Source organism: Silurus meridionalis, chromosome 15 (assembly GCF_014805685.1).
Source record: "Silurus meridionalis isolate SWU-2019-XX chromosome 15, ASM1480568v1, whole genome shotgun sequence".
Lineage (NCBI taxonomy): Eukaryota > Metazoa > Chordata > Actinopteri > Siluriformes > Siluridae > Silurus > Silurus meridionalis.
Window position 1 is genome coordinate 11,722,239 of NC_060898.1, and position 26,419 is coordinate 11,748,657.

Sequence of the window (26,419 nt, forward strand, 5' to 3'; positions counted from 1 at the left end):
ACTGCACAATGGCTTCAGTTAATGTTCACATCTAACGTCAGACATGCTAATGGATAGGTTTGTTGAAGAATTTCAAGGAGTTTTCACCAAACAGTGAAGAGTTTATACAGACTGGTGTAGAAAATAAATAAATAAATAAGGGACATTTTTGGGCGTAGATAACTCGAATAAACACCACAACTGGGGTGAGTAGTAAAGGATTTCTGCATCCCCAAAACATGGAACCTTGAGATGGATGGTCTTGTTTCACTCAAACAGGAAACGAAGTTTATCATGGACACAGGCAAAAACATCTGTCCTTTTTTAGGGATTTATCTACTTATGATAATGTGCCTCAGGTTGTTGCTAAGATCAGACCTGACCAGTCGAGTTTGCCCTAGTAATCATGTATAGTAATTAAAATATCTACGGTTGCAATTGCACAATTTTAAGGATTTAACTGTGCTTATGATCATGTGCCTCAGGTTGTTGCTCAGATCAGACGAGTCTTCAGGTCTTGTTGAGTATGCCTTCAACAAGCCCGGTCCTGTTGTAATAAAATGTATAGTATTTAAGATTAAGCAAATTGCGCAATTTTTCTCCACAATAATTTATAACGATGAAATATGAAAATCTTTCTAATTGTACGTAAGCAGCTGGTATTCAGAGGCTGCAGTGTGAGATCATATCTCAGCAAAAACAACAACAAAAGAAGATGTAATTTACACCATTTTCTGTAATCTCCAGAGGTTGTTGTGTGTGAAATTACCAGGAGAGCAGTAGTCCATCTGGTACCAACAAACATGCCACAGTTAAAGTCAAAGAGATCACCATTCTGATGTTTGATGTGTTCATTAACCACATCTGTATGCTTCAAGCACTGCAACCCTATTGTGTTTCTTTTGTCTGTGTGTTTGATTGTATTGTGCTGCTGTCTTATTTGGCTGGTTTGAAGTCTGAGGTGTATAGGTGTTCCAATGAAAAATGATGGTGCCTGCATTATTTTGAACTCGTGAAATGAATAGGATGTGAGAAAACCATACAGAAAATTAATAAAAACAAAAACAATCATGTAAATAATACACAGAGCTGTAGCAAAATAAACCGTATATTCACTTGTTTGTACTGTTAAGTGCAAATGTTATAAATATTTATTAATCATTTTATGGCAATCTTTTTCCTTTGTAGCTGCCTCTGACATTTTCATAGCTGGCCAATTGCATGTTTATTTTCTTTTCTTCTTAATACACTTCTCATTGGGGATGCAAATTAGGTATTGACAGTGTAATATTCACCTGGTGTTAGACTTTGATACCCTCTAGTGGCAGATAATGTAACACCCATTAGTGCATATCCTGCGTATTGTAATAATTGTGATATAATTAAACCTGTGTTTGTAGAAAAAAATGGATTGTTGGGAAGTATTAAATGTCTTCAGCACAACATGGAACAACAGTGTAACCTTCGAGGTAGGATATCTGCTTTTCATTGTGAGATTCTTATAATCATATAGTGAAGGATAGATAAAAGATTGCAGAGTTGCGAATGAGGTCCCTTTTCTCTTATTATGCTGTAGGTGAAAACGAGAAGCTAAAAAATGTTATCATTGAGTTGGAGAAACAAAATGAAGGACAAGTGGAGGTAATGTGTTTAGTCTTAATATTAACTGGTAAAGAAAAAGGTGGGAAATTATTATTTTTTTAACCCAAATGCTTAAATATGAAATAAAAATGTTTCACATTTCAGGTTTTGTGTATTGACACAACATCAAATGAATAGTGGCATATTTTGATATAAAGCCATATGAAGAATAATTATGATAAATCAAATAAAAGTTATTTGTGAGTTTGCTAAATGTGTTAACTTAAACATTGTAATATTATTATTGTAATATTACATATTATTAATTTGTTTTTATTTAATTTTAATAATTTTTTTTACATTTATTTAGATTATGCTATTGTCATTTATTAGTTTAAAAATTAGTTTTTGTTAAACCCAAGGTGTACACGGGTTAAAAAAAAAAAACAATGGGGAGAAATGCATACCTTTATATTTAACAGCAACCTCTCTCATGAGAAAAATAAATAAATAATAAAGATAAAAGTGCTGAGAGGAATAGAAAGTTTTCCTCCCTGCAATAAATAAGGAAATTGAGGAACAAGAGGACAAGTCCAGTTTTTATAAACATATTTGTGATGTTTACAGGAGCAAACTGATCTTAATATGACCATTACACGTATTGTCATATGATTCAATCCCATTATTCATTTCAATAATGATTCTTAAGTAAAATTCACAGTGAAATCTGAAAACCTGCTTGATCGCACATATAGGAGAACAGAACTTGTGTACAGAGGATGCAGTGTGAGATGAGAGCTTTGCAAGAGCAACACCAGAGGGAGATGGAGGATTTTGCTGCAGATACAAAGAGGAAATGTGAGAGCAAGCATGCACTGATTACAATCATCTTCCCTATGGCTTCAGCAAAATGCACATATGTTACTTGCCATAGCAATTAGGAGTTAACGGGGAAAATCCACCACTCTGTAGATTTACTATTTGTCTATTTAAATTAATACTATTTAAATAAATTCTTTATGAAGGTATTTATCAATAAAAAAAAATGTGTTAACACATTCCTCTTAAATATCTTTTAAATGTATTCCTTTTAATTGTATTAGTTGAGGGACATTTTAAAAGAATGCCTGTATTTTCTATACTGGGTCTGTTCCACTTCTTTGTTCAAAACGTTTGACAGTAGTAGTAGCGACATGACAAATCATACCATATATTATATATAGATAAAGATGATCAGATAAAAAGGAAGAGGGGACACTTATTTTATTAGAAGACATTTAGCCACAACATAAAATATGTCCACATTAATTGCTTTTTTTAGAAAAGAAAAGTAAAATCTTGTTTTTCTTGAACTGGAGTATAAATCTAATTTATCACAGGGAGGTTACACCGAGCTTTGCACGCTTGTGCCTGTGGCAAATACAACTATGCCATTATTCAATATAACTACATTCTTGGTCATGAATTAAAAAATAAAATGTGTTTTTAATTAACCTATTCATATATTACAGAATTTAATCAGTTTAAAACAAATAAGATTTTTTTTTATCAACTTATGTTACAGCACCTGTGATTGGACATTCTCTTACCACTTTCATCTCTTTCTCTTTTTATCCTTTTTGGAAGGTATTGAGACAAAAAATGACAGTTTTCATGTTATTGCGAAACCCCAAAGCATTAACTCCTTTGGTGTAAAGGATGCTTCCATAAATGTGACCTATATTTTACTATTTCACTTCTAAAAGAGTTTTGCAAGTTTTCCCACTTAGAAATCATGGAGGGTCTGAAATTGTCATCGTAGGTGCATGTCCACTGTGAGAGACATAATCTAAAAAAATAAAATCCAGAAATCACAATATATGATTTTTTTTACTATTTATTTGTATGATACAGCTGCAAATAAGTATTTGAACACCTGAGAAAGTCAATGTTAATATTTGGTACAGTAGCCTTTGTTTGCAATTACAGAGGTCAAACGTTTCCTGTAGTTTTTCCACCAGGTTTGCACACACTGCAGGAGGGATTTTGGCCCACTCCTCCACACAGATCTTCTCTAGATCAATCAGGTTTCGGGCCTGTCTCTGAGAAAGACGGAGTTTGAGCTCCCTCCAAAGATTCTCTATTGGACACTGGCTAGGCCACGCCAGAACCTTGATATGCTTCTTACAGAGCCACTCCTTGGTTATTCTGGCTGTGTGCTTCGGGTCATTGTCATGTTGGAAGACGCAGCCTCGACCCATCTTCAATGCTCTAACTGCATGGCCCCGGTCATCCTCTCCTTAATACAGTGCAGTCGCCCTGTCCCATGTGCAGAAACACACCCCCAAAGCATGATGCTACCACCCCCATGCTTCACAGTAGGGATGGTGTTCTTGGGATGGTACTCATCATTCTTCTTCCTCCAAACACGTTTAGTGGAATTATGACCCAAAAGTTCTATTTTGGTCTCATCTGACCACATGACTTTCTCCCATGACTCCTCTGGATCATCCAAATGGTCATTTGGACAGCTCTTTGGTCTTGGCCATGTTAGTAGTTGGATTCTTACTGATTGTATGGGGTGGACAGGTGTCTTTATGCAGCTAACGACCTCAAACAGGTGCATCTAATTTAGGATAATAGATGTAGTGGAGGTGGACATTTTAAAGGCAGACTAACAGGTCTTTGAGGGTCAGAATTCTAGCTGATAGACAGGTGTTCAAATACTTATTTGCAGCTGTATCATACAAATAAATACTTTAAAAATCATATATTGTGATTTCTGTTTTTTTCTTTTTTTTTTAGATTATGTCTCTCACAGTGGACATGCACCTACAATGACAATTTCAGACCCCTCCATGATTTCTAAGTGGGAGAACTTGCAAAATAGCAGGGTGTTCAAATACTTATTTTCCTCACTGTGTATGTATGTGTATATATGTATATGTGTGTGTATATATATATATATATATATATATATATATATATATATATATATATATATATATATATATATATATATTAGTATAGTATAAGTTTAGTATTACAATGAGAGGTTTACATAAAAAACCTGTCATTTGAATATGCACTGTCAAATTTGCTGTAATTACAACCAAACAAAAATCTGCATGTCTAGACCACTAGATGTTTGACATTAATATACTTTAATTAGCATGATATTTTTAAAATTAAATAAATAAAAGCAGGTTTTCTCTTTGAACATTTTGCATGTCTGTGTAGTTGCTTTGTAGTTTGTTAAAATAAATGTAATTATATTTATTATTTTAAAATTCACTTGTTTTGTCATCAAGGTTTATATACAGTATTTGAAGGCTTAAAGGCTTAGAATGCACAGTGTGAAAGAAAAGTTTGTTTATTTATAATTAGATGGTAAATTCCTTAACTGTGTAATTGCTTGACATAATTGTTTTATTTTTTAGCCAGAATTGTACAGCTATAGTGTAGTAATGTTTGATTGATAATTGATGATGATGGATTCTGTGTTGATTTTAAAGTGGAGTCTAAGGATGCTGAAATAAAAGAGATTCTGGACAGAGAGCAGAGTGCAATAAAAGCAATGAGGCAGGAAATGAAGGACCAGGAGAAAGAAAAGCAAAGTGAAGTTATAAAGTTGCAAATGGAGGTAAATACACTAAACGCTTTGGTTTTAAATGTGCCAGAAAATACATCTTCATTCTGACCCCCTTTTAATTGTTTAGTCTTATTTTTACAAGAATAAACTTCTCTGATAATTATACAGATCTGTGCCATCTGTAGCATTTAGGCTTATTTGATTTAGTAAACCATGTATCCCAAGTGAAGCTTGACTTCTATCTACAGCAGTAGATGTAATGCTGATACCATTTCCCTAATTCGGTTTAGGGTTTAACCGTTACACGTTCACATTTCAGTGGGAAGGGAAATGGACACATTACATTCAAACTTAAAGTAACTTAATAACCCTTAGAGCCATCATTATTCCTTAGTGGTTTAAAAGTAGTGAAAATGGAGCTGAGTAACCGAATAACATATGTTATTAACGTGTTTAGTATTGACTCGTGTAAAAAGTGGATAGCTGAGGTACGTGCCCACTTGCAAATTCACCTCCCCACGTCTTAAATTCAACAGAGAGCAAAATGACAGTTGCACTCTGGCAAAATCAACTTTAGCAAAATAAATAAAGCACAAAAATGTAACAAATTACATTAACTTGTGGTTAATCCAAAATAATAATTAGAGTTCAAGTGCAATGTCTGACTTGAGTTTAAATGCGTAGATTAAATTAGAGACATTCAACATGTTGGCATTAGTTGCACCATTCCTTTCCTTAAAATCTGGTCAAATTATCTGTTTGTTATACTGTAGCATCTAGAACTCTTGAATCTGATTGTTTAGAAGGTATATTTTTAATGACCGTACTTCTGACAGTATTGCAGCCTGAGAAGAAGAAAAAAAAGGCTTTAAGGATAATAGATAATAGAATGAGTTTATTGAATGAACATCTGATAGAGAGACTAAGTATTCAAAAGCTTTCTTGCCATCACAGAAAAAACCCTATTGCCTTTTGTCTTAATCATGCCTGGAAGAATAATTAGTAAAAAGATTAAAAAGTGACTAAGAGTTCACTAAGAAAAGCAGATGTAAAATATAAATGGGGGCAAATCCTTGCAAGTTTTTAAAAACAATGAAATCCTAAAATCAGTTCTGTATTTAACTGGTAATTAGTGGAAAAACGGGGGTTTTGTTTATTTGTCCCAGTCAAGAAGCGAGTTGCAGCATTCTGTTTAAGTTGCAAGTGCAAGAGTGAAGACTGGCTAATTCCAGTATATATGGCAATGTTCAACCCCTGGATTATATAAAAGATGAAGAGATTCGTAGTTAAGAATTGTTTGCATTTATTAGCTTATAAACTGGAAGAATCTAACTCTGACAACACAACTCTGAAGAAATGAAATGTGACAAAACGTAGGTTTTAAAACTTTTCCATTTTTAACCAAATTGGAATTTTTTTAAACTAAGGACTTTTTTGTTTTTAGTGGGTTTTACATGACAAGCTGCGTTTTTTTATTCATATTTCATTCTTATATGAAGAGAGAAATGTAAAGATGCTGTTAAGTAAATACAGGTGATAAATTGTTTCACAATAACAAACATTTCCTAATTATTGGCAAATTGCTGTTGGACCCTGTTTTTAATTGTTGCCTTAAAACAACATGACATACGTTTAATTTTGTTTTTTATTCGTGTAAATGCAACCAGGCAGCCATGGTGTCCTACTGAATGCTGTAATTTTAAGCTCACTTTGCATTCTCTGCTAAAAAAGAAAACTCGTTACAGCATCGCAGAGTGTTTAATAAATATGATAACCGAAGTCAAAAGCTATGTAAATACGCAGGTGTGGAAATTTGTTATTGAGGTGACAAGTAACTTACTTAAAATTAATACTGATTTCTTTTTTGCCTGTAGTTCGGTGCTAAGCTTGCAAGGGCTCAGAGCATGTTGGTGAAGAGCCAGCTGCAGCCACAAGCATCTGGGATCATTTCTCCAAATATCTATAAAAGAGTAAGTTCTACTACCTTTTTTCATGATAGAAATATAGAGAAGTACCTAAAGTATATAATGTACACTTGGGCATTTTGTGGTTAAAGAAAATGATATAGTAGGAGTAGTATTAATAATAGTATTGCCTATGCCAGTAGGGGGCGTGGAACATGCATATATAAAAATACACAATTGATCATTTAGACACTGGAGTGTTGTCCCTCATTTTACATAGCATGCCGAATTACACTCAGTCCAAAGTCAAGTGGGCTCAACCAACCTTTAACCAAAAACATTCTTTATCCAGTAATCGATCAACTGTTGGATTGGATTTGCAGGGGCAAGTCAGAACATTTGGGTTTTGTCATGGAAAATGTTATTCTTAGCCAGTGTAATGCTTTTAAATGTATGCAATTCTGTTGATCTTCAGAAGCTGCAGTTTCTGCAGGAAGAGAAGAACAAAGAGATTGATGCTCTTCGCCATAAAGTTAAAGAGCTGGAGCAGCAGAATCTGTGCACCTTCTCCGAGCCACGCCTGAAGAGGAAGAAAATCTGATCAGCTGTTCCACCCACTGTAATGTAGCCAGTGTGGCATCAACTGTACTTCATGTTCAACACAATGTGTATTAACACAACAGACTGATATATTTTGTGTCTGTGTAAAATTGTGCATGGTTTTGCATTTAAAATAATATACATGCAATGTTCTTTTTTTTCCCATGAATTGCAGTGTATTGCAGGGCTGCTAAATATCGGAGGACATGTGTGTTTAAATAAACACATGCTCCATGCAAGTCAAAGCCTATAATCTCTTAATTAGAAATGCCTCATCATTTAATGGTTTACCCACACATCCTAGAAATCGGGATATAAACAGTACTAGGAACTAGGAATGTGTCTTCATTTACATAATCAAAGTACATCAGTCATTTATCCTTAATTCCTGTTCGTGCTCAGTTGTACAATACACCTACTCAGAGTATGCACAAATAATGAAGGGGGGTGTATATATTTTAGTTTTTATTATAAAGTCCAAAACCATCTAATAAATATGGGAATAATACCAGGTTAAACAGGAAAAAGCAGTATGTGAAATGTAGTTTACTACATACTACACACCAATCTTATCAAGCGCTCTCTACTACTCACCTCAATCAAGATGCTTTGTAGCTAACATATAATGGGATTTTATAATTACCAGTGGACAGTCTACACAGCCATGCCATTAGAATAAAGTGAATACATTTATGAGTCTATTTTTATATTCAAAATATAGTACAGATGAAATATGGCCAACAGTCCATTTCTATTTAAACTGTGCAATATTTGTTCATCATTTCAGAATACAGCTGAACTAAAGTAAGCTTTTCAATTCCTCCTTCACACATATAACATTTATTTGAGGAGTTAACTGACAGGCTAGCGACAGATTTTTTTTCTTTAATTGCCACCAGTTATATAAACATACCCAGCCTGTCAAAGGAAATTACCAGTCATTTATTTTTTTTTTGATATACATGCATAGTTTTCTCATAGTTATTGTGACAGATGAGTCCAAATTTGACATTTTCACTCGAACAGAAGAATTCTTGTAAGACAGAGAACAGACAAGAAGAAGATAGTAGACTGCCCCACACCCACAGGGTGTTGTTTTGGAGCAGGAAAGTTTAGAGACTCGGAAAAGGAATACAGAGCCACAATGCTAATATTCTATACTTGAAATGAAAAACATTACATCTGCACTTTTATATATTTGTTTGGTGAAAGTAAATCTTCATCTGATTAAACTACCTAGTTTGTTGCATATAAACAAAAGGACCAATAAAATAGGTGTTTCCAGATTTTTGAAAGACACTGAATATAAGGTCAGGTTTTTAGATATTTGGACATTGACAGATTTATTTAATTGGTCTTTAACCTTAACCTCAGTAAACAACTTTCAGAAGAACTGATATGCTGACTGCACCCCAGGCCTTCACTCAACATCAGTGCCTGACCTCAATTTTGTGGCTTAATAAGCAAATCATTACTGCCACACTCAATAGAAGTTTTCCCAGACGGTTTGGAGGTTGTTATAACAGCAAATAATGGAATTTTTATGAAGCACATGTGGGTGTGTTGGTCAAATGTTTACAAAGAATGCAATTCTATCTTATATTCATAATTTCATTTCAAATCCAGTATACTGGAGAAAACTAAAATAAATGTCTATATCTTTGTCAGTATACAAATATTTATAGAACATTCATAATTATGATGGTATGTAGACCAAACCATTTTATGCTATATTCTGTAAGTAACACCCGTCACAGCTTGCCATTATAAGAGGAAATAGCTGAAAATATCAGATTATTCTTATATTGAAACATTCATATAGTGAAACTGTTGAAATATTGAAATTTGAATCAGAGCAAATATGGACCTGTTACATGTGTGAAATTTTGGCTCATGGTCAGTTGTAATTAACTGTTTAATCAATCTTTTTTTTGGCCTGAATAAAATAGGCCAATTAGTAGTGATTAATGTGCAATACCTTTTTAAAGAACAGATATTTAACAACAATGAGCAAAACTCTATTTCGGTCGCCCGTAGCTTGTAAAACGCCTGTCAATAGGTTTTAATAAGCAGTTAATTAAACAGAAATAAAATCTCTTTCGTGAGAAATGCTACATTATAAATGTTCTCAAATTTCCCTTAACCAAAAATGATCATGCAAATATTAGTGGTGCAGAATTGAATTATCAAAACAATCCTCTAAAATAAACCTGTTTGCTAATGCACCTGTGTGACACTTTTCTCATCTCATATTATTGAATCATAATTTGTTTATTTATATTTAATCATAGCATGCTCACTGAAAGCATTATTCCATATGAGTTAGTGATGATACACATGGTTTTATTCTATTCTGTTCACATTAAAAGGTCGACTTAAAAGATTACGAAGCTACTGTAAGGATAATCTTATCGTCAAAGAGGGACAGCTCTAATCTTATTCAGCAGTTACGTAACATCCTTGCACAGAACACAAATCCGTGATCAACCTCATTAAACTGATTTAGAAGTTCCAAACTGGTATTACTGTCAAGGTGTTCATTGTTTCCCAGGATGCCAAATGCAAGATAAATCGGATATTTAAAAAGTTTCCAGTAATGGCTTAGCTTGTGATAGTCAATTTCTCACCTCACTCATTCTGGAAACTGGGGGATTAAAGAAGACCTAAATAAAGCTTGAAGGTTAAGATGCTTGTCAGGAGTGTATTGACTTCTTCATTGTGATTCAGACAGGTGAGGTGGGAGAGACTCAAGTAGCTCTGTAGCACAATTTGGATTTAAAGGATTTGGATTCAAATTTGTCTCTTTAAGACTTTGGTGTGTAGACTCTTGCAGTCTAGTTCTCCATTGGAACATCATCAGAATTGTTTTATTCTACCATATCGTCTCACATCCCAGGACGCTCATTCGAGTATATGGAAGTTCTTGCAGGAAGCAGGTGCCTTCGTCTCGTTTGAGAAGCAGAATGCAAGGGTGAGAGATATGATTAATGTCAAACATTCTATGTTAATTCAATTGTTTGTTGCTGCAGTGATATATGGTAATTATATGTATTATATTATGACAAAAGCAAAATCTATAATGGATTATATATCACAATATTTAGATTATTTAAAGGAGCACTCGTTATGACTATTTCTATTTGCACTGTGAAGAGAGTAATCATCAGAAGTGGAAATTCTTTAAATCTAATCGATGAATTTTGCTAGATGTAATGGCATGTAGTTCAATCGGAAAAGCTTGGAAATGGTTTAAGAAAATTGGTATAATAATCTTATCTTGGTTTATTGTAGTCTTTTAATAGGAAATACTGGATAAATTTGACTAAATCCAAGATGATTAGTTACAAAGAGGCAGTGGTGGATGAAGAACACAAACTATGTACTTGAGTTAAAGATGCACAAGGTAAAATATGACTCCAGTAAAAGTGCTCTGTTTAAAATGTCACTTGAGTAAAAGTTCCAAAGTATTTGCCTTCAAATGTACTTTAAGTATCCAATATTATGGATATAATGTTTCTACCATTTTTGTCAAAAGAAAATAAACAAGTTCAAAACAGAGCGTTCTACTCTGATTAGTGGCTTGCTGCGTGTTTAAACAGTTAAGTTTTTATTCTCATAAATAAAAAGGAACAACTGATTTCGCAAAACATAGTAGAGTAAAAAGTAAAATATTTGACTTTGAAATGTGATGAAGATAAAGTGAATGTCTCCCCAAATGGAAATACTTCAGTAAAGCACAGATATGCTAAAAACTGTCAGTGTTTAAAATAAAAAGCATTTAAGATACCAGTAAAACCCATGGAAAAGCATATTGCGGTGTAATTTATTACTCTAATTTTTGGGTTTTGTCATGCAAAATGTTATTCTTAGCTGGTGAAATGCTATTAAATATATGCAATTCTGTCGCTTCAATTTTGTCATTTTAGCTTTAAAGGGGAAACGACAATGCCTGCGATGCCCAATTCACATGTGCCTCTGCACAGCCTGTACAGCCTGACTGAGAGCTTGGACTATGATCCAGATAATGAGGAGGAAAAGGATTCATCCAGGCACCTCACACCTCTACAGAAGCTAACATTTGATATGTGTCATGATGAAAAAACAATCAAAGAGCTGAATGCAGGAAGAAGGGTTGGATTCTATAAAGTCTGTGTTGAGATCGGGTGTGGAAACTTCTCCAAAGTCAAACTGGCTTACCATGTCCTTACCAAGGGTAGGTAAGATATATGTTAAAACTAAAATGGCAATACTTTTTGTTTAGTTGTACTGTAGAATTTATGATTTTTTTTTTACTAAATCACTAAAAGAGAAAGGACATGCTATATTAAAGAAATTAGCAGGACTATGGGATATTTGTTTTGTAAAAGGGGTTGCTGAATTTTTTTTTTAATCTGTCACACCAGACTTTTGCTGTTTCTTGGCTAACGTCTGAAAAATAAATCTTGTGGTTTTCCTTTAAGATTTTTTAGTTTCCAATGTAATAATCGAAAATCTGATGCTAAGTGCACTAATTAGTAACAACCACAACATTGTTGCTTCTCCTGCAGACAAAGTGGCTATCAAAATCCTGGATAAGGTCCGACTGGACCTACAGACTCAGAGGATGCTATTCAGAGAGATTTCCATAATGGAGCGCTTGTATCATCCAAACATGCTTCGACTCTATGAAGTGTTGGAGACACCCTGTCGATTATACCTGGTGCTGGAATATGCCGGAGGAGGAGACTTGCATGCCAAGATCAGCTCTCAGGGAAAACTTGATGATCTTGAAAGCAAGCTTGTTTTTGCCCAGATCCTGTCTGCAGTAAAGTATATGGTCAGTTTTGTAGCATTTAGAGGAATTATGCAGACGCATTTGAATTTTACATCCAATGATTAGAGCACAACACAAACCTTACAGTCAACTAGTAGACTCAAGACATGTCTGAGTATGAGGAAAACACACTATATGGACAAAAGTTTGTGGATACCTAACCATAAATTCGTATGTACTTTTCAAACATCCCATTTTTACATTTAGTCCCCATTTGCTGTTAATACCACCACCACTGTTCTGGGAAGGTGTTTCACTAGATTTTGAAATGTGCTTATGGAGATTGTGTTCATTCAACCACAAGGACTTTAGTAAAGTTAGGTAATGTAGAGTGAGGGGGTCTGGGGTCACTGTTTCAATTCATGCCAATGCTATTCGGTAGAGCTGAAAGGGAGATAGGTCAGAGATCTATAGCAGGACTCTCAAGATCTTCCACTCCAATACATGTAAACCATCTTCATGTATCTTCATGGAGCTCCTTCTTGCACAGGGGCATTGTCATGCTGGAACAGGTTTGGGTCTCCGCATTCAAATGCGGGAAAAATCTAATGCAACTGCAACCAAAGACATCCTATACAATTGTGTGCCTCCAACTTTGTGCTTAGGGAAGAACCACATATGGCTGTAAAAGATAGGTGTCCCAGTACTTTTGTCCATATATGTAATTATGTAAAATGCACTATACACTTTGTCACACTTTGACATTATTTATCTCAGTAACACTGTTTAAACACGATGTTCATCAATTAAAACAGATTTCTGGCAAATTGAATATCAACCAAATTCATTTTCCCCATGCAAAAATTGGCAATTACCAAAGTTCCCTACAGTGCATTTTCTTACAGTTTGCACCAAACATGTCTTACCCTTCAATCACACTCTACAGTGACAGTGACTATTTTGTAAAAAATTATTTCAGTGATTGTTTCAAGTGACATTTGAATTAAGATTTTCCCCAATGTTGTGCAAACACAAAAAGTCCTGTGATCCAATCTTATGATAAGTGGACCTATACTCATTGAGCACTTTATTATGAACACTATAAAAAAATGAATAAGGCATTTCTTTGCTGCAAAGAAAAAACTATTGACATATATATCTCACTATTGACACAAGGCAGGCTGGCTCTATAGATTAATTCTGTTGGAAAAATTTAGCAAAAATAGAGGTTAATCAGAGAGTCTTTAACTGTCCAGGTTGAGCCTGTGCCCACTTCAACATCAGATTACTGTTCTGGGCTGACAAAAGTGGAACATGGTCTTCTGCTGTTCCAGCTTCAGGTTCTAATGAGTTGTGCATTCTGAGATGCTTTTCTGTTCATCAAAATTGTAAACTTTGGTTATTGGACTTACTGTAGGCTTTCTGTCCGCCAATTAATGGATTTTACCGTATCGGGATAAATTCTGTAGATTCTAACTGGCCCATCTTTCATCAACGATCATGCCACACACAGTCACCACGTTTACATTTGGTAACTTATTTGGATGTGGTTTATGTGAATATTACCCAAAGCTGCTGGCCCATAACTACAAGATTTTATGCATTGCATAACTACCACATGGCTGATTAGATAATTGAACGAATGAGGTGTACAAGGGTTCCTAATAAAGTGCTCTTTGAGTGTACAGAACATTTCTTCAATTCACCATTCGCAACTTTAGCTTTGACCAGCAATTAGTCCCCATGTGACATTTAACATGCAGAAATGGAAGAGCTTCTTACTGCAGTTTGATTTTATCCTGCCGTGTGTGGCCTCATTAAATGTGGATGGGCATTGGCTAGAAAACATAAAGCTTAAAAGGAAGAAGCAGAGTTTAGTGTTGGCTCTGGTGAAAGTATGAAGCTACTTAGCTTGATTTTCTAATAGAAAATCAAGTTTAAAGCCCAGCATGTAACAAAAAAATAATAAAATGTAAGTGATGTATACATTTAAAAAATATGAACTCTTGAAACTGACAATCGTAAAGGTTGGTATATTTTTGCAATAGGCAAATTGCAGAAACATGATCTTTTATTTGCTAGAGTGAGCCACATTTAAGGATAGAGGCATATTTTCATGTTTTTGGTGATATCTCTATATATGGTACATCATACATATTAATTAATGTATTATTACTTTATAGCATGATAACAACATCATCCATCGAGATCTTAAGGCAGAAAACATCCTTTTCACCAGCAACTTCTGTGTAAAGGTAGCTGACTTTGGCTTCAGCACAAACATCAGCAATCGCTGCCAAATGTTGGACACTTTCTGTGGATCCCCTTTATATGCAGCACCAGAGCTCTTCAAAGACGAGGCTTACATAGGGCCACCTGTAGACGTGTGGGCTATGGGGGTACTTCTTTTCTTCATGGTAACTGGCACCATGCCTTTCCGTGCTGACACTGTTCCTAAGCTGCGCCGCTGTGTATTACAAGGTGTTTATGTTCTTCCTATATGGGTGTCTGCTCCATGTCAGCGCCTGATCAGGGGCATCCTCAAAGCAGAGCCTATAGAGCGCTGTGGTCTGGATCAGATGCTGGGCTGCGAATGGCTACTCCCAGTGGAGATTCTGCGTCCCATTCATCACTTGAGCCAACTTAACCCTGTCCACTTGCTGAAGGTGCGGCAAGGATGGGCAGAGCAGAAAGAGCTGCATGCTGTTCTACAGAAACTTGGAGTCACAGAGGAGCATATTCTGAACAACCAGCACAAGAACTGTCGAAGCCCAATAACAGGTATCTATCGCATTGTACTTCATCGTGTCCAAAGGAAAAGGGGATCTGAGTGTCTGCCTTTAATCACAGGAGTAGTCAAAGACCCAAAGAGGGACAGTCTTCGTGCCTATAGGAATTTACGACACACCTCAAAGCTGTGTGTCATCTCTTAATAAACTCTGAAGTAAATGGATTTTACTTGTATTTCACAAGGTCTTTCTTGAAATGTTCTACTGTCAAAAGGCTGCCTGAAACCTGAACTGCACTTTATTGCAACTATGTTACATTTTAAAATCTTAGTTATTTTATCAAATCTGAAAAAATATATTAATCATAACTGACAAAAAAAAGGACGAAAAAAAAACTAAAATGGAGGTCTGTAAGAGGTCCAATAATTTTTGTTTATTCACAATTCACAAATCGGACACAATGCAAGATATTAACTTTTTTTATATACACTATGACCTGTTTATCATTTATCATGTTCTTCTACAAAGTCATCTCATGTCAGATTACTAATAGTTCCACGTCTTTACCATGCACAATGCACAGGCCCCACTTTCACAACAGAAACGTAATAAACATAACATAATAAATGGTACAGAACAGGTCCTTCCTTTGGTGCTGGGTTTAAACTGTGTTTTCAGCATTTTTATTTAAGAAATCCTAATAAAATTGTGTATGGATTCTGTTAGACTGTGCATTAACATGTTCTTTTTACAACATTTGTTATATAGAAAGCAGTCCATACAAACAAAATCATGTGTGTTCTTTAAGTAATCAGCTAATTTGTCCATTAGAATGTTTTGTTTAGATTTTGCCATTAGAGCTTTTCCATATTTATAGATGTTTGGTGACATTAGATACCATCGTAATATTAATGCCATTTACCTAACCATGTTAGCACTGCTTGCATGCTAAGATATATATATATATATATATATATATATATATATATATATATATATATATATATATATATATACAGTACAGACTAAAAGTTTGGACACACCTTCTCATTCAAAGAGTTTTCTTTATTTTCATGACTATGAAAATTGTAGATTCACACTGAAGGCATCAAAACTATGAATTAACACGTGGAATTATATATGGAATTATATACATAACAAAAAAGTGTGAAACAACTGAAAAATGTCATATTGTAGGTTCTTCAAAGTAGCCACCTTTTGCTTTGATTACTGCTTTGCACACTCTTGGCATACTCTTGATGAGCTTCAAGAGGTAGTCACCTGAAATGGTTTTCCAACAGTCTTGAAGGAGTTCCCCGAGAGATGCTTGGCACTTGTTGGCCCTTTTGCCTTCACTCTGCGGTCCAGCTCACCCCTAAACCATCTAGATTGGGTTCAGGTACGGTGACTGTGGAGGTCAGGTCATCTGGCGCAGCACCCCATCACTCTCCTTCTTGGTCAAATAGCCCTTGATGCCTTCAGTGTGACTCTACAATTTTCATAGTCATGAAAATAAAGAAAACTCTTTGAATGAGAAGGTGTCCAAACTTTTGGTCTGTACTGTATATATATATATATATATATATATATATATAACACTTCACTGCATTGGGACTAAACTGGTAAATAAATATTTTATAGTGTTTTGCCTGTGACAGCTAACTAGGCTTAATTTTACATGACCTTCTCTCATAACTACTACATTTTGTAATTAGTTTTAGTTAGTGAAAACACATTACTGTAGTAAACATTACTAGTAGTTCCTTACATTGCTAAAATAATAATAACTGAATAATAAGATAGAGATAAGAAGAGTTTAAGGTAGTGTATTAATTCTCAGACTAAAAAAGTGTAGGATGTTTGCACACTTTGATTGGGTGCCACAGATGGCCTACACTTCGTAACTGTATCACTACAGTTGTATATAGTAGGTTATGCAAGGACCAGAATATGTAAACAAACTGTTTATCAAGAAGTCAGTGTGTAGGATTATATATATTATATACAATTTGCATGAAATGTGTAATTAAATCTCATCTTGCAGTATCTATATCAGAGTAACTGTTAAAAACCTCAAATGTTTGGAATCTGTGAGTATGTATAGAAATTGGTATAAAAATCAAAGGCTTTAATTAGAGTAGATTTTACTCTAAGCACTCTATTAGCATACATGTCTGAAGCTTGGATATTCATTCAATATTGTGTTTAATTAGACACTGCGTTTATTCAGCATTAGCCATTTGTGTGTGTCTGGTCACAACGCCGTGTTCATTGTGACTTTCATTTGAAAAGAGGGTGCAGTCGCCTTTGCACATGCTACAGGCAGATGCAGAATTTACACAATAAGGGAGCAAACTCTGAGCCAATGCGAAAGTGAGCTCAGCATTCAACCACCCATCCTCCTCCTCCTCCTTCTCTCCCCCCTCCAACGACTGCTTTTCACCTCCCATCTGCTCGCTGTGGCAGATGGAGTTTGCGTGGCAACTCGGACATCTGCCGCCTCATACAATGACTGCCTTGTGCAGGCCCCCAGTCTGAGCCAGAGGCGTGCTGCTATTGTGTTCGAGTCATACACATGCAGATCAGCGGCCACGGGGCCAGGATAGGGTCCAGGATGTGGGCCAGGCAGCTGACAGTACTCACACCGCCCTAAAACACAGGCGTGGGCAAGTACCATAACTTATGACAATATAGGTTTTGGCACACTGAAATAATAAAGTGCAAAAATAAACACAGGCAGAAAGTATTCATTTCATCAGTTTATTCATGTTTTCTTTCATTCTTTAAAATCACATTTTACAACAACATTCGTTTTTTTTATTTATTAGATTTTTTTCTTCAATGACAATCAGTTTCTAAACTGTTTTTGCTATTATTTTATTATTATTATCATTATTATTATTATTATTTTATTTTCTCTAAAGTGAAACCTTTAGATTTCATTTCTTGTCATAAATATTTCTAAAGTTAAACCTTTAGAGAATAAGACAATTCTGGAAAGTGGAAAGAAGCACTTTGCCGACAATAAGGTACGTTATACTGTGCGGCAAATACGTTTTGAAACCAAAAAAATGTCCCTGGTGTTAAAGTCCATTTTTCTCAAAACGTCGCTACAACGCACCACCGCGTCCTCCGCGTGTCTAACGCTTAATGCGAAATTTGTGCTGCTGTGGGAACACAAACTCGCTTTCTCCTTCCTCTCCAAACCTCATCCGCACAAAGAATGAGGGCCGCTGGGTCGCTCTCGTGGCATGCCCGGCCTCGTTCACATAAAGAAGGAGGACCATCTTGGCATGGACGGGACGAGAAGCGACGGATCCGTGGGGCGAAAGGCCACTTCGGGCCTGCATACCCCGCGCTGCCTGGACTGCATCAGAGCCTCCTCAGAAGCATCCAGGGATGAGAAGATCCATCATCATCCTTTATTTAAAGAATGGATGTATTTCCATTAGGGGTTAAAAGCCTCTCGAGTGAGAAGATTCCCGTCAACAGATCAGCGAGCTGGCAGAGTGATCTCTGGAAGCCAGTCGTTGGAGCGACGGCTTTCTTCGCAGAACATGTGCAGCTTCTCCAGAGCTGGATCTTCCCACGAACCATCAGCTGGACTCTGTGGAAATAAAATGAGAAAGCATGATGAGCAACTCTGTGAAGTGGTTCAGCAGATGATATCGCGTTGTGAGCTGATGCTGCATGACATGTGTAGAACATGGAGCATGTCGTACCGTGATCAGGAGGCAGTGACAGTCCTCAGTTTCATCTTTAGCGCTGACAATCTCAGCTAGACGTTGTACGTCGTTCACTCTCACGATGCTGATGTCGTTATCGAAGCAGAAAGCTTGGATGAGAGTGAAGTGGATTTGAAGCGCGATATCGCACTCGAACTCTTCATCCATGGCCAGGACGCAGAACGACACGCTGTCAGGATCACTGCAGAAAGAAAAAAGGAAACAAGTGCATGAGTATCACGAATCACATTCAGGAATCAGTCAGCCTCAGTAAAGAAAGTTTGTGTTTGTAAAAGCTCGTGCGCAATACTTACACATTCATCACTTTCGCAGATTCGTAAACGCCGACGGTAAGACACTCGTTCGTTTTGGCAGACACCAAAATCTCCTCCAGAGCGTTACCAGTGCCCTGAACTCTTTCGATGGGCTTCTCAATGGCAACTTCCTCAAAAGTCATGATGTTGGGGTTGAGAGTCGTTTAAAAAAAGAAGGACGGTAGAGATGCAGAGATCGGGATAGTCCGAGAAAGACTGGTAGTAGTCAGAGCCTTGAGTCAGCTTTTATACGCTTGGGCTCGTGGTGCGCGTGAAAGGCGATCATTCTGATTGGACAGATCTGCATTGGTATGCTAATGCTATTGTCACATTCCGGCTCGTGGCAGATTGATGAGGATAATCCGTGGGCTTTTTTTTATTTTGTCCCGCACGGTGCTTTAAAACAAATGCGCATAAAAGGAGCATAAATCTGTTTTATATTTAGATGAAAATACAGGTTTGTGGTGTTTTGTATTAAATTGTGTTTACGACTTTTAAACCAGCACCACTTCACAATAAACTTGTATCCTAGGTTGTACATATGATAAACATTAATAAACAAAGTCATAGTTACAGTATATAAAACTGTTAATAATAACTGTTATAGATAGATAGATAGATAGATAGATAGATAGATAGATAGATAGATAGATAGATAGATAGATAGATAGATAGATAGATAGATAATTGTAAACAGGGGCATAGCAAAGTTTTTATAAGCAAAAAAACTGAAAGGGTTTTAAAGATTGAGCAAAACTATTACATCTGCTGGAGAGAGAAAAGAAAGTGTGTGTATATGCCCCCCTCCTTGCAAAAGGACAGGTGGAGTATGGCCATCTGTAGACACTGAAACGCCCTATTGTCAATTCAGAAACTTCTATTATTGGACGCCTATACACATGCAAATGAGTAACGCGTGCCATGACGCCCTGCCATGCAATCTGCCTGGCTCTGTGGCCCTGAAGTCACGTGACGCAGAAGCTTTGCAAAGGGGGATCACTTTGCAAATGCATCTGAAGAAAAAAAAAGTGCATGTAAACAACACGCACGTGTGTGATATGCAAAAGAGTTTGTGTGATTTGCGTCCCATGAGCAACTAACTCCAACTTGTAGAAGTGGTGGAGGATTTTTCCCTTTCACTTTACACTACAGTAAACACTAGTTCATTCATTAGTTAGTAATCACTAAAATTCAAAGACATTAAGCAAACAAAATAACATTGATATTATATATAGGCCAATTTCTGATAAGTAGAATCTATACTACTACATTTATAGCATAAGGGATATTGAAAAAAAAAATCTAATGCAAAACCAAAACAAAATTGCATTTCAGAATGTCGAGTTTGAGAGAACAGAAAGAGCAGATTGACGCTGACAGATTCAGACCTATTGTTACTTTGCAGAACAGGAGCAGATGGAGGGGCCTCACTAGGATACACCCACTCCAGTCACCCTTTACCCCTCACCCTGCAGCACCTAACGTTATTGTTCATCTACCGCAACAGTCATTAAAAATAAATCTTGTTTACTAAAGTTTTACAATGGATTTTCTTTCTATACTAGAAACAAAGTACAACTTTTCCAATTTCTGTGATTTTCGAGCTAATAACGTCAACAACACGATAAGAAAATCCAGAGTTTTACTGAATATTGAATCCCTTCAACACTCTGCAGTGTAGTTTATAGAGTGCACACATGCATTAACAGCTGTCGTTTCAGTATTGCGTGTTTTGGCCAGCAGTCTACTATATGTACTATAAAGGCATATATAGGCAACTAAAGTATGCCAGAAATCGGAATTAAGGTGCTCGTGCAATTTGCATACACGTGAACCGCAGAGTTGACCTCAGCAGAGGCGCGTGCAGCACGTCTGCCTCCATGTATTGTGTGCACGTCACATCTGCAGCCCGTCCGTCCGTCTCGCGCTGCTGCGCTGCGTGCGCGCTCGCGAGTGACAGGTGGTTCCTTGAACAATTACTTTTAGTACCCTCCCTACACTCTACCCCACTCTTTACACACACACACACACACACACACACACACACGGTTGTAGATTAGCCCTCATAAATCCGGCTTCTTTTTAAGAGTTGCCCTGCTTCTTATTGGTCTGAAAGCAACAGCAGGCGCGTGCTACTCTCAGACAAAAAAAAGGAATGAGCTACTTTCAAACAGAGGACACTCTGCAGATGATAGATGCAGTCTATATCCTGCTACTATTATCACCATTCCGTTTATTAATACATTCAATTATTGAAGTTTCATTCGTTACCACCACAGAAACCAATTAAACTCATATGTTAGATTAACAAGGATTTAAATAATTAAAAATGCCGCTCATTGCATAGATTTCTTCACGTAATAAAACATTTCAATGTATGTATTTATACTTTTTATTTATTCCAAGCAGTCTGTTCACTGTTTTTCTATTGCATTGAACGAGTTGAAACTTCCTCAACTCAACAATTCAATATAGGTGACCAAATCTTCTTATCTTTTTTTAATAGAAGCAACATTTACTTCAAGCAAAACACTGCAAACTGTATTCTATATGACAATTGTTATGCAAATGATCTTGTCCTTTATTCACCAAACATACCCATCCGAATCAGTGTATGTGCAGCAAACTGATTCAATACAGGCACTGTATATATTTACCAAGAGCATGATAACTGCTAATTTAAGTTTATTGATCCTTTAGTTCTACAGGACAGCAGATGTGCCATGCATCTGCCTTAGAGAGCGAGAGAAAGGGAGGGGGAGAAGGGAGGGAGGGGGAGAAGGAAGTTGGGAGGGAGCAGCCATGCCACGCGTCCAAAGTCGGACATGCAAATGAATATGCAAAACAGCCACGCGTGTCTGCTGTTATCAGCTACAAGCACATGACCCTTTATTTTAGTTTTAATCTGCACGAGTTCAAAGTCTCCATTTTTGGCATTTCAACATACAGAACGCAATTATGATCTTTACTACTATGAAAAAATACAGATAAATGATTTCGTGACACCACAAACACATTTTAGAACTTTTTAGAACTTTTTTTTTGCTACATCATGTTTTGCAGCTAATATATAATAAATATATTTATTTGCACACTTATAGCTGTGCTCTCTTTACATACATCAAATCATGAAGTAGCTAAAGAGCTCTGTTTTGTAGTTTGTACTCATGTTTATACTTTTTTATCGATGCGTAAACTTTGTAATGTGAAATAAATCTACTGAGATCTGTCCACGTCTATGCATCGTGCAGTGCACGTGCCAGAAAGTCTACAGTGAACAATAGCGTTCTATTAAAAAAAAAAAAGAAAATACAGAACCAGATTAAAAGTCAGCAGCGTGCAAAATTGACCTTTTTCCATTATCAATTCTTGGAGATGTCATGCTTGTCTATAGGCACGCGCCTCGATGCCTCTTTTCTTTATTGTCCTGCATTGGCCAATCAGATTGCAAGCGCGTGCCGGCTTCCGAGTATAAATACGAGACGCGTGCCACCGAATATCCATTCCAAACTGTGCGAGCGTGCAAGTAGGAAACATTACCCAACTCCCACCACTGCAAAAACCCTAAGTCAAGATGGTTAATGAAAACAAATCTCTGGTTGAGGCTCTGCAGTCCGCAGACGCTGATGGTCGCGTCACCGTCGGTGTCTATGAGTGCGCAAAAATAATGACTGAGTGAGTAGTCGTGATCTGCCTAACCAGATTTTAACATTGTACTGTACACGCCAAGTGACTTTATGCTCATGCACTTGTTTTCCTTTTCTTTCTGCAGTGATCCTGACAGCGTGTCGTTCTGCGTCCTGGCCATGGATGAAGAGTTCGAGTGCGATATCGCGCTTCAAATCCACTTCACTCTCATCCAAGCTTTCTGCTTCGATAACGACATCAGCATCGTGAGAGTGAACGACGTACAACGTCTAGCTGAGATTGTCAGCGCTAAAGATGAAACTGAGGACTGTCACTGCCTCCTGATCACGGTACGACATGCTCCATGTTCTACACATGTCATGCAGCATCAGCTCACAACGCGATATCATCTGCTGAACCACTTCACAGAGTTGCTCATCATGCTTTCTCATTTTATTTCCACAGAGTCCAGCTGATGGTTCGTGGGAAGATCCAGCTCTGGAGAAGCTGCACATGTTCTGCGAAGAAAGCCGTCGCTCCAACGACTGGCTTCCAGAGATCACTCTGCCAGCTCGCTGATCTGTTGACGGGAATCTTCTCACTCGAGAGGCTTTTAACCCCTAATGGAAATACATCCATTCTTTAAATAAAGGATGATGATGGATCTTCTCATCCCTGGATGCTTCTGAGGAGGCTCTGATGCAGTCCAGGCAGCGCGGGGTATGCAGGCCCGAAGTGGCCTTTCGCCCCACGGATCCGTCGCTTCTCGTCCCGTCCATGCCAAGATGGTCCTCCTTCTTTATGTGAACGAGGCCGGGCATGCCACGAGAGCGACCCAGCGGCCCTCATTCTTTGTGCGGATGAGGTTTGGAGAGGAAGGAGAAAGCGAGTTTGTGTTCCCACAGCAGCACAAATTTCGCATTAAGCGTTAGACACGCGGAGGACGCGGTGGTGCGTCGTAGCGACGTTTTGAGAAAAATGGACTTTAACACCAGGGACATTTTTTTTTGGTTTCAAAACGTATTTGCCGCACAGTATAACGTACCTTATTGTCGGCAAAGTGCTTCTTTCCACTTTCCAGAATTGTCTTATTCTCTAAAGGTTTAACTTTAGAAATAATTAATATGAGAAAAAGAAACAAAGTCTAAAGGTTTCACTTTAGAAAAACAAAACAAGAAAAAAAATTAATTAAATATTAGTAAAACGAGTTTAGAAACTGAAAACTGAAACCTTCCTGTAAAACTTTTAATTAAATGTGAAAAATAAAAAAATAAAACTTGAATTGCTTTACTCTTTGGATATTTTTTTTTACTTTTTTTCTATCATTCTGGGACTTCTGCTCAAGTGCAACTGAAAGAAAGGTGACATTAAAAAGTTTAAAATATGACATACAATTGAGCATTATTGAATATTAATATTATCAATATTAATAATCTACCTGTACCCAAACTGTTTACTTTTCCAATCACTGGACAGATAAGTGAATAATCTTTTTTATGAAGAAGTAAAGTATAATAGAAGTAAATTCTTCTATTAGCAGTGCTCAAAGAAGAGTTTATATCATCTGGCCAAAAGTAAGTGCAGAATAGATAAAGGAAGATGAAGGACAAAGAATAATTTTAAAACCTTTACAACTGAACACAGCAGTTGGATTAAGTGCTAGTACACGAGTGTTACTCACTTTAGGTAAAAAGCAATCAATAAAGCAACTAATAGTGCAATTTTAGACTGTGCTTTTAATTCACGGTTGTCACATAAGAAAAGAGCATACAAAGTTGGAACCCGAATAATTATAAGCATCTGCACATACATGCAAATGTAGAGATTCAGGGAGAGCTGCAGTGTCCGTTTTCTTTTTTCTTTTTAGAAAACCTATTTAATATAAATCTCTGTCTTTAGGGGCTCTAAAGAATTGTGTAAGAACATGTTCAGAACTAGTAAAATCACTCACTATTAACTGTTCAAACCTATCAGCATCTGGAATATACAGATGTAAAACCTAGTTCAAAAGCAGTGACTGGTTCTGTGTGCAATGCTACAGCTGCTATATAGTTTAAATCATTTTATTGGCCTTTTTGTCAGTCAAAATCTCTAAGTTTTAATGAAAAAAGTATTAAATCAAGAAGGTGGTATCTAGCTGCTGTCCTGTTCTGGACCAAACTCTGTTTTAGAAGTTTGTTATGTTTTTTCACAGACGGGTGCAATTCTTTTTGAGTTAATTTGCAGCTAAAGTATTTCAGGCAGGTCTTCACCACATCATTGTTCCATGTTACAGTACTTCATCAAGTTAACTGGACATTTGACTGAGAAAGTAGCCACATTTGCACTTCAGATGTGCATTCAGCAGTCTGTCACAATTATTTTTTCACATTAGATTAAACATGTTAGATTGTTTACCAAGTTTGTGTAGGACTTAAGTTTTTATATGAGACATAATTTTGGAGATCTGAAATCACTTACAATTTTAGTACAATGCAGGATGGTTACAAGATAATAGTGATAACATGCTTGGGCACTTATGTTTCTCTCTCTCTCTCTCTCTCTCTCTCTCTCTCTCTCTCTCTCTCTCTCTCTCTCTCTCTCCTTCTCTCTCTCTCTCTTTGATAAATAGTAAATTCCAGAATATAACTTTATTTATCTGCTGGGCTTGTTACCCTGTGTATCTCCTAACTAATCACTGAGTAAGCAAGTCAACTATATTATCAATGTAACTATTATTAACATTTCAGTTGACAGCAACAGCCATCTAATAATATTTTTTAAAATTAGATTTACTTTAGTTTTGGTAAATACCAGAAAAGTTCACTATTTCCCACACTGCATTGTGTGTTTCACTCCGCTTGTCTATGTAAAATTCCACTTCCAAGTTTAAAACAGGGTTAGCACATCATAATAACATATGACAAATGGTACTCTTTAGGAATATGAATGTTTCACTTAAAATACAAAGAATAGTTGAAGATGAATAGAAAGAAGAGACGCTATTTCAACCAGAAGCAACTTTATGGGAGTTTGCAAATCAGTTTTAACTACCTATCTAGACTAGGTGCTGTAAAGTAAATGTCTCTTCTTCAACTACGTTCAATGATATTTTACTTGTATAAAATCTTACCAATGGGCATTGTCATATAGCAGCTTTACAAAAATAAATAGATTGTAAATGCATTTTAAATGTTCCTATAATTTCTATAAGATTGCTAGTAGAGCAAAACTAAACTGAACATATTGTGTCTGGAATGTTGCTTACATAAATTAAATTCTTTCTTAAATAAATCCCATTTATAGAGCTGTCATGAAAGCAATATGCCACTGATGATTATGAGTGCGATATTGCTTAAGCATTTATTGCAAATCAATAATGCAATAACTTGCTTCAGCAGCAAATTGATAAGAATGAAAACCTTTATACCTATTTTGGTCGTGAAGTCTGGAACAGTTTTTCATTGTACATGTAAACAATCTTTACAGCTCATCTTAAAAGTACGAAGACTATAACATAAAATCCTAATGCACACATCTAATCTGTCTTCTAATCTAATAATTTATGTTCAAGATGCATCATGTAGTATTGTCAGGCTTATAGCTATAGTCACATAAGTGTAGTCATATAACTATAGTCATAATAAGTAGGTAACA

The 26,419-nt window shown here is 36.4% G+C and overlaps 4 protein-coding genes across 6 annotated transcripts; 3 read left to right on the forward strand and 1 right to left on the reverse strand.

Annotated features, from left to right (window-relative positions):
* Positions 1 to 11: 11 nt before the first annotated feature.
* LOC124397809 (coiled-coil domain-containing protein 152-like) lies at positions 12 to 7,874 on the forward strand. The gene is made up of 7 exons (XM_046867611.1): positions 12 to 185; positions 1,380 to 1,448; positions 1,556 to 1,620; positions 2,316 to 2,418; positions 5,055 to 5,182; positions 7,006 to 7,101; positions 7,511 to 7,874. Exons 2-7 carry the CDS (start codon positions 1,424 to 1,426, stop codon positions 7,634 to 7,636), a joined length of 543 nt encoding a protein of 180 aa, XP_046723567.1. The 5' UTR covers positions 12 to 185; positions 1,380 to 1,423; the 3' UTR covers positions 7,637 to 7,874.
* Positions 7,875 to 7,970: 96 nt separating this feature from the next.
* On the forward strand, positions 7,971 to 15,341 carry nim1kb (NIM1 serine/threonine protein kinase). Of its 3 annotated transcripts, XM_046867609.1 has the most exons (5): positions 7,971 to 10,366; positions 10,532 to 10,606; positions 11,562 to 11,848; positions 12,183 to 12,451; positions 14,572 to 15,341. In XM_046867609.1, the coding sequence occupies exons 2-5, from the start codon at positions 10,599 to 10,601 to the stop codon at positions 15,319 to 15,321; spliced, it is 1,314 nt and encodes a 437-aa protein (XP_046723565.1). In that variant the 5' UTR covers positions 7,971 to 10,366; positions 10,532 to 10,598; the 3' UTR covers positions 15,322 to 15,341. The 3 variants fall into 3 exon arrangements, with proteins under 3 accessions (XP_046723565.1, XP_046723564.1, XP_046723566.1); XM_046867608.1 differs by having other exon boundaries at positions 7,971 to 10,606; XM_046867610.1 differs by lacking the exons at positions 7,971 to 10,366; positions 10,532 to 10,606 and having other exon boundaries at positions 11,621 to 11,852.
* Positions 15,342 to 17,867: 2,526 nt separating this feature from the next.
* gadd45gb.1 (growth arrest and DNA-damage-inducible, gamma b, tandem duplicate 1) lies at positions 17,868 to 19,389 on the reverse strand. Its single transcript, XM_046867977.1, has 3 exons — positions 19,157 to 19,389; positions 18,840 to 19,044; positions 17,868 to 18,724 (listed from the first exon to the last, which is right to left on the reverse strand). Exons 1-3 carry the CDS (start codon positions 19,297 to 19,299, stop codon positions 18,611 to 18,613), a joined length of 462 nt encoding a protein of 153 aa, XP_046723933.1. The 5' UTR covers positions 19,300 to 19,389; the 3' UTR covers positions 17,868 to 18,610.
* Positions 19,390 to 22,649: 3,260 nt separating this feature from the next.
* LOC124398041 (growth arrest and DNA damage-inducible protein GADD45 gamma-like) lies at positions 22,650 to 24,018 on the forward strand. Its single transcript, XM_046868034.1, has 3 exons — positions 22,650 to 22,831; positions 22,929 to 23,133; positions 23,249 to 24,018. Exons 1-3 carry the CDS (start codon positions 22,731 to 22,733, stop codon positions 23,360 to 23,362), a joined length of 420 nt encoding a protein of 139 aa, XP_046723990.1. The 5' UTR covers positions 22,650 to 22,730; the 3' UTR covers positions 23,363 to 24,018.
* The last annotated feature ends 2,401 nt before the right edge of the window (positions 24,019 to 26,419 follow it).